An 8,909-nucleotide genomic window follows, 5' to 3' on the forward strand; every position below is an offset into this window, starting at 1 on the left:
GAAAACAGAAAAATAAAATGAAGTTAAACATCTTAAGTTCCACAAGTTAAGATAATTAGGCAAGCAAGTTCATCAACTAAAGATAGCTTCTGCAGTGTGCCAAGTCAGTCATCCCCCTCGGCATCATCGTCATCCTCTGCATCACGATTGGGCGGTGGATGAATGCCCAAATGATCTTCAATTCGGCTTAGACGATTATGGAGTACAAATGAAGATTTGTGAGTTGGGTAGAAGAGAAGAAGAAAAACGCGGCTGGAAAAATGGAAAAGTGAAGAAATGTTCTGGAAATCGCGTTTTTGAAGCAGAAAAATGAACCGAAAACGCGACTAAAAACGCGCCTTCAACGCGCGTTTTTAAATCCGCGTTTTCTGCACAAATCTCGCAGAATTTAAAACGCGGTTACGTATTAAAACGCGACTTAAAGTCGCGTTTATATGTGTCGCGTTTTCCAGTTTTGCTCAGGCGTGAAAACGCGACTTCCTCTAAAACGCGACTTAAAGTCGCGTTTTAAAGGCGCGTTTTCTGTTCTGCAGGCGCAGAATTGAAAACGCGATTCTGAGAAACGCGACTTATAGTCGCGTTTCCTTGGAAAACGCGTTTTCGGCTTCGATTTTTAGCAGAATTTCAACTTTTGAAAAATTACAAAAGGTACCCCAATGACTCAAAATGCATCATAGATCATTTGTTTGCCAATTTTAATCACTGGAACAAATGTAAAACATTAAAAACATGCATTTTACCCCTTTATAATGAATCAAAAACACCTTTAACGCAAATCGAGGGGTTGAGTTGTTTGATCACAGTTCGCCTTTTTCACCTCAAATGGTCATTCTTGCTTCCATTTGCCAACCCTATCACACAAAAACAACAAATTAACTAAAACACTTATTCAAACCACAAAATGACACCAATTTAACACATATAACATAAACATTGGGTTGCCTCCCAATTAGCGCTTTTGTTTATAGTCGTTGGCTCGACTCACACATTCAGTTTCTTAATTTGAAGAAGAGTCGCCCAAAAGACATATGAGTCCTTTGGGTACGATTTCACCTGCCAAGTAGGGTTTCACTCGTTGCCCATTGACCTTAAACCTTTCATTTCTTGAATTTGCCACTTCAACCGCTCCATAGGGAAATACTTGAGTGACTTCAAATGGTCCAGACCACCTTGACTTCAATTTTCCTGGAAATAACCTCAGGCGTGAATTGAATAAAAGCACTTTTTGCCCTACCTGAAATTGTTTAGGAATAATGTGCTTGTCATGCCAATATTTGATCTTTTCTTTGTAAATTTTGGCATTTTCATATGCATGTAACCGGTGTTCCTCCAATTCACTCAACTCAAGTAATCTCCTTCCACCTGCAAGATTAAAATCTATATTAATTGCTTTAATAGCCCAATAAGCTTTATGTTCAATCTCTACAGGTAAGTGACAAGCTTTTCCATAGACTAAACGATACGGCGACATCCCTAAGGGAGTCTTAAATGCCGTTCGGTAAGCCCATAGTGTGTCATCTAGCTTTGTAGCCCAATCCTTGCGTGATTTATTCACAGTTTTCTCCAAAATGAGCTTTATCTCACGATTAGCTAGCTCCGCTTGTCCATTGGCTTGAGGATGGTACGGGAGTGATGTCTTGTGCCTACAGCCATATTTAAACAATAAGGAATCCAGTTGTTTGTTACAAAAATGTTTTCCTTCATCACTTATTATGGCCTTAGGTATACCAAATCTACAAAAAATATTCTTTTTAAGGAATCGGAGTACAACCTTAGAGTCATTAGTAGGTGAAGCGATTGCTTCTACCCATTTAGAAACATAATCCACTGCTACTAAGATGTACTTATTATTAAAAGAGCTTGGAAATGGTCCCATAAAGTCTATACCCCATATATCAAATAATTCAACTTCTAAGAAGGTAGTTAGGGGCATTTCATTCTTTCGAGATATATTTCCAGTTCTTTGGCATGCATCACAACTTTTAACATATTCCCGAACATCTCGATACATAGTTGGCCAATAAAATCCTGATTGCCATACCTTTGCCACAGTTTTTGAGGTGCTAAAATGTCCACCTGTTTCAAGGTTATGACAATGATATAAAATATTATGTACCTCGTTTTCGGGAATACATCTACGTACCATACCATCGGCACAATGTTTATACAGCAATGGTTCCTCCCAAAAGTAACTTTTGACATCATGTAAGAATTTCTTCTTTTGATGGTAATTAATTCCCTTTGGAATCTCTCCACTTACCAAAAAATTAGCAATATCAGCATACCATGGAGAATTGATAATTGCTAGGACAAACTCATCCGGGAAATTCTCTTGAATAGGAACTTGATCCTTGACTGGAATATATTCTAGGCGTGATAGATGATCCGCTACTAGATTCTCTGTTCCCTTTTTGTCTTTTATTTCCACATCAAATTCCTGCAATAAAAGAATCCACCGAATTAGTCTTGGTTTTGCATCTTTTTTATGTAACAAATATTTAAGAGCCGCATGGTCCGTATATATAATAACTTTAGATCCTACTAGATAAGATCTAAATTTATCCAAAGCAAATATCACTGCCAATAGCTCTTTTTCTGTGGTTGCATAATTGAGTTGTGCTTCATTTAGCAACTTGCTAGCATAGTAAATGACGTGCAACCGTCCTTCTTTCTTTTGTCCCAAAACTGCTCCAACCGCATAATCACTTGCATCACACATCAATTCAAATGGTAGTGACCAATCAGGCGAAGTTATAATTGGGGCCGAAATCAATTCCTTCTTCAACCTTTCAAATGCAACCAAACAATTGTCATCAAATTGAAAAGGAGTATCTTTACATAATAAATCACATAATGGCTTTACGATTTTAGAAAAATCTTTAATAAAACGTCTATAAAAGCCAGCATGTCCTAAAAAACTCCTTATCCCCTTGACATTGCTTGGGGGTGGCAATTTTTCGATGACTTCTATTTTGGCTTGATCCACCTCAATTCCCTTGGAGGAAATCTTGTGTCCTAAAACAATTCCTTCTTTTACCATAAAATGACATTTCTCCCAATTCAGTACAAGATTTGTTTCCTCGCATCTCTGCAAAATCAATTCCAAATTATGAAGACACTGATCAAAAGATGAACCATACACAGAAAAATCATCCATAAATATCTCCATAATTTTCTCAATATAATCAGAAAAAATAGCCATCATGCATCGTTGAAAAGTTGCGGGAGCATTGCATAACCCAAATGGCATTCTTCTAAAGGCAAAAGTGCCATAAGGACATGTAAATGTGGTCTTCTCTTGATCCTCTGGAGCTATAGCTATTTGATTATATCCTGAAAAACCATCAAGAAAACAGTAAAATTCATATCCGGCTATTCGCTCCAATAATTGATCAAGAAATGGTAGGGGAAAATGATCTTTTCTTGTTACCGTATTTAACTTACGATAATCGATACACACTCTCCACCCTACCACAAGTCTAGATGGAATTAATTCATCATTTTTACCCACGATTGTAGTCATTCCACCTTTCTTTGGTACCACATGAATTGGACTAATCCAAACACTATCGGAGATAGGAAAAACTATACCTGCGTCAAGCCATTTAAGAATTTCATTTCTTACCACCTCTTTCATGTTTGGATTGAGTCTTCTTTGTGTTTCCACCACTGGTTTGCAACCGTTCTCCAATAAAATTCGATGCATGCATATAGAAGGACTTATACCTTTAATGTCTGAAATTGTCCATCCAATTGCCTTCTTACGCCTTCTTAGAACTCTTAACAACTTTGCACACTGTTCATCATCAAGGTCAGCACTAACAATTACAGGTAAAGTTTTATTTTCTCCAAGAAATTCATACCTTAGATGAGTCGGAAGTGGCTTGAGCTCTAACTTTGGAGGTTCAATTTCTGAAGGTTGTGAAAACCCTTTTCCTTGGCCAAGACTTTCATACAAATTACCCCTTTTATAAGGTGCTTGAAAATCCAAGTATTTGGCCAATTCTTCAATTTCTTCACAAACATCTTCTTGCTTACCTAAACTCATTAAACAATACTCAAGAGGATCTAAGTCAAAGTTGACTTGACTCATCTCTTGGGTTAGTTTATCAATTGTGCCAATAGAATAAGCATGATCGGTAAAAGAAGGGTATTTTTCCATTTCATTCAAATTAAATTCTACCTCTTCTTCACCTACTTGAAACTTAAGTTTGCCATTTTTTACATCAATAATAGTACCTGCAGTAGCTAGAAATGGTCTACCTAGAATAATTGGCATAGATATATCTTCTTCCATATCTAATATCACAAAATCCACTGGAATGATAAATTTTTGAACTTTTATCAATACATTCTCCAACACTCCCAATGGATATCTAATAGACCGATCCGCTAGTTGCAAAGTGATATTAGTGCGTTTAAGCTCATGCAAACCCAATTGTCTAGCCACCGTTAAAGGTATTAATGATACACTAGCACCAAGATCACACAATGCCTTAGAAAAATCAACGTTACCTATGGTGCAAGGTATAGAAAAACTCCCCGGATCCTTCAACTTCGGTGGTAGCTTATTTTGAATAATTGCACTACATTCCTCCGTTAATGCTATTGTTTCGCAGTCTTCCAACTTTCTTTTTCTAGTCATGATTTCCTTGAGAAATTTCGCATAAGATGGAATCTGCAAAATAGCATCGGCAAAAGGAATGTTAATGTGCAATTGTTTGAAAAGTTTAACAAATTTTTCAAAATCTTTATCAAACTTATTTTGCTTTAATCTTTGTGGAAATGGAACCGCAGGGGGTATTGGAATGGTAGTGGAAGATGATGGTTGCTTTTCTCTTGGATTCTCCCGCCTATTTTCCTCCACAATCGCCTCTTGGTTCCTCTGCTTTTCTTCTTGTTTTTCATTCTCATCTTTCTCAACTTCCTTCACTGGAGGATCTTCTAATTGTCTACCACTACGAAGAGTAATGGCTTGCACCTGCTCCTTAGGATTGACCTCTGTTTTGCTAGGTAATTCTCCTTGATTTCGATTATTCAAAGAACTAGCAATTTGACCAATTTGGACCTCTACATTCCTGTACATTGTAGTGAGTTGATCCAGTCTCCCTTCTACTCGTTCAAATCTGTCCGAAGTCACCTTAGCAAGTTTTTCCACCGCGATCTCCCAACTTGGTTTAGTTTCAGCCTGTGGTTGCCTTGGTTGAAATCCCGGCGGATTGGTTGGCCTTTGTTGATTTCCTTGATCCTTCCATCCGAAGTTTGGATGATTTCTCCATCCCGGATTGTAAGTATTCGAGTAGGGGTTATTTTGAGCATTACGATTGTAATTATTGACGAATTGTACCTGTTCAGAATCGACACACTCATTAGTATCATGTTCACCTCCACATACAGAACAGCATGCTACATGTGCATTAGATGAACTTGGACCTTGTCTACTTAGCAATTTCATCACATTATTCATTTGAACACTCAGCATATTGAGAGTGTCCATTTCTATCATACCTGCGTGACGTCTTGTATTACCTCTCTCATTGGCCCATTGATAGTTATTTGCTGCCATTTCTTCTATCAAATTATGAGCTTCTTGGGGTGTTTTTCCCATTAAAGCTCCACCTGCAGCTGCATCAATAATAGTTTTAGTGGAGAAAGATAAACCATTATAAAAGGTTTGTATGATTAACCACTCCGGCAGTCCATGATGTGGACATTTCCGAAGCAAATCTCTAAACCTTTCCCATGCCTCATATAATGATTCACCTTCCAATTGGCTAAAACTAGTGATATCCATTCTAAGCTTAGCAGTCTTACCTGGTGGAAAATACTTATTTAAGAATGCTCTTGATAATTCATCCCATCCAGTGAAAGTATTGGGAGCATGAGAGTGTAGCCAAAGTTTGGCCTTATCTCTTAATGAAAATGGGAACAATCTTAGCCTTATAGCATCATCACTAACTCCATTCATTTTAATTGTATCACAAATTTCCAAGAATGTAGCTAAGTGTGTATTAGGATCTTCTACTGCATTACCTCCAAATTGAGATTGTTGAACCATTTGGATAAGTGATGGTTTAATCTCAAAGTTGTTAGCATTTACCGCAGGCCTTGCTATGCTCGTTTGTGAACCTTGTGTTCCCGGTATAGTAAAATCTCGCAGAACTCGCCTATTTAGGTCATTTTCAGCCATTTCTTCTTCAAATGGTAATTCTATCAAGATATCTTCTATTGGCTGCCAAACCTCTTGTTCCTCTTGATGCAGTGTATTCCTCCTTTGTCTCCGCAATGTTCTTTCAATTTCAGGATCAAAATGTCCAACTTCTCTATTTGATCGGTGCATGCACTACAAATAAAAATAAGAGAAATTTTTGTAGTTTTAATTCAACAACTTGGATAAAAACAATGAAAATGTCTAAATTAATAGAGATGACTAGGCCCTAATATTGCCGCTCCCCGGCAACGGCGCCAAAAACTTGACGGGTTTTCACTTTAAGTGCAAGTTTAATTCCGATTTTACACCCGTTGGACTGCAAGTATACAGGTCGCAATTTTAGTACAAGATGCGTATCGGGTCGATCCCACGAGGAGCAATTTAAACAATTACTAAGCCCCTGTTCTCTCTATTATTTAGACTTACAATTAATTTTTGAGCAGAGAAAGTCTAATGCTGTAATCTACAAATCTGATATACAAATCTAGTTTAACAAATGCTGAATGCAAATAGAGAAATTTCACTTAATGAAGATTCTAGGGATGTAGATTCCACTTATGGCATAAACTACACAAATGAATGGATTTACTTCTTGCTATTATTCTTGCTTAACCAGAGATTTATTTCCAAGATTACCAAGTCTCATTTTCATGATGAAATGGCTTAGAGCAATATAGATTTCCCTATTTTCATGGTGAAATACTACTACTACTCCGTTTTATTTCATGAAATGCTCAATAATCCACCTAAGTGTATCTCTATTTTCATGAACATACAACTCAAGCACTACTCATGTGTTTCAATTGTTATTACCAATTCTCATTGAATAATAACACTATAAACATGCTATTGGTGATCAATCAATAACAAGAAATCACAGCTACACAAGTAGACAAGTTAACTCAAGATATAACAAGTGTAAATCACATTCAATTAGTATTATTTAGCCATAAGTTTCATCTACTCCCTAGATGAAGGAGTTTAGCTACTCATGAATGATTTAACAATCAAATTCACAAGTTTATTACTGCAAAACATCATAAAGTACAAGTATAAGAAAGATAAAAGAAAGCTTAGCCAATTGAAGGTGAAGCTCTCCAATTCCTGCTATGTTCTTGCACAATATGATTACAAGTGAAAACTCTAAATGCTTCTCTAAGAACTCTTAACTAGAGAGAAAACTTGTTGCAAGAAGGAAAACTAGCTACGTCCGGTCATCCAGGCTTCTCCCCTGTATTTCTGCATAAAAGGTGGTAGAAATTCCATTCCTCTCACTTCATAATTTCCTCCACTCAGATTTTGTAAAAAGAAGTCAAAGATATGATGTTTCCTTTTGTCCACACTCATTTGGTCTTCTCTTTTATTGCAGAAGCATGTGCACCGAATTCCCTTGCATCTTATAGCTGGAAAGTGGTATGCACACAAGAGAATTGACTGAGTCAAATTACAGAATTTCGGCTATAAAACGCGCCTACACAAAACGCGGTATAAACTCGCGTTTTTTCTACTCGCGTTTTCACTCTGGCCTTATTTCAACTGCGATTTTCTCCATGATAAAGGCCAAACTAGCTTTTGTGCAAAACACAAAAGTTGTAGCCCTTTGAGTTAGCTTTCCAATGCTTCAAGAATCATCCAAATCGGAGCATTGTAGCCTGAGATATGATCGAAATACTGTCACCTGTTCAAACCTCTGTTTTAACTTCCGACCACAGAATGCAGCTTCTGTATTCCAACGTTTTGCCCATGAAGATGGCAGAAATGGATTTCGATGTCTTCATACGAATTGTAGGTCTCTTTCTTAGCTTTAAAATGGTATAAAGATCACCTCAATCCGATAAGTGTAGCTCCAGATATGGTCAAAATACTGAAGAGTGTCAAAACTGACTTGTATTGCATTTCCTCACTTGAACATTTTTCACTTCATTCTTCTTGTTGCCACTTGAATTCATCACCAAATCTCTATTTTTTACCTCATTTGACATCCTTTGGTGATTGAATCATCATTCCTGCATAAAAATGAAGTTTTTACCATTAAAATCAATAGAAATGCAATATTATCCACTTTTACCAAAAATATATAATTTTACCAAAAACCTCTTTATTTTATTTATAAAACTAAATAATCAACTCAAAATTAACTAATAAAATGCACTTAAAAATACGTAAAATAAACTCTTATCAGTAATAGTTAAAGTAAAGTCATCCGTATGTTGATGACACCCTTTTAAGTCTTGCAAAAGTAAGGGAAGGACAAAATCAGGATAGGATTAAAAAAAGGTGGAGTCTTCATTGATGCTTCTTCCCCAATTCGCTAGCATGTCTGCACATTTGTTTGCTTTGCGGTAGTTATGGTAAAAACATAACTGCTGGAATGTAGTCAACAGATCCCTGGACTCAAGAATAATAGGAGAAAGTTCATGAGAAATAAGGTTATTTGTCTTAAATAAAGAGATGATACCTTGGCCGAGGAGGAAAAGATAATAAAATTGCTTTTCTGATTATTTTAGAAAGTGACAACATTATCTCAAATCAGAGACAGAATCTCTAGGATCTACTAAGGAAAATAATACAATTATTCAGTTTTTGAAATTAGAAGTATCAAAAAGCAAACTATATGGAGTTCTTGAATAAACCACTCATCAAAAAAAAAAAAAACTACATTCGAAGAAGACAAACCCAAAGAACTCACCTCAATTTA

General features: G+C 36.5%; 1 protein-coding gene and 1 non-coding gene across 2 annotated transcripts; one reads left to right on the forward strand and one right to left on the reverse strand.

Annotated features, from left to right (window-relative positions):
- Positions 1-997: 997 nt before the first annotated feature.
- Positions 998-6,340, reverse strand: LOC140038508 (uncharacterized). The gene is made up of 6 exons (XM_072083886.1): positions 6,101-6,340; positions 4,793-5,347; positions 3,592-4,678; positions 2,261-2,415; positions 2,042-2,076; positions 998-1,643 (listed from the first exon to the last, which is right to left on the reverse strand). The coding sequence occupies exons 1-6, from the start codon at positions 6,338-6,340 to the stop codon at positions 998-1,000; spliced, it is 2,718 nt and encodes a 905-aa protein (XP_071939987.1).
- On the forward strand, positions 5,697-5,803 carry LOC140004625 (small nucleolar RNA R71). The gene has a single exon (XR_011812684.1). It is a non-coding gene; the product is annotated as a small nucleolar RNA R71 (small nucleolar RNA).
- Positions 6,341-8,909: the final 2,569 nt, after the last annotated feature.

Source organism: Coffea arabica, chromosome 3e (assembly GCF_036785885.1).
Source record: "Coffea arabica cultivar ET-39 chromosome 3e, Coffea Arabica ET-39 HiFi, whole genome shotgun sequence".
NCBI classification, from domain to species: domain Eukaryota; kingdom Viridiplantae; phylum Streptophyta; class Magnoliopsida; order Gentianales; family Rubiaceae; genus Coffea; species Coffea arabica.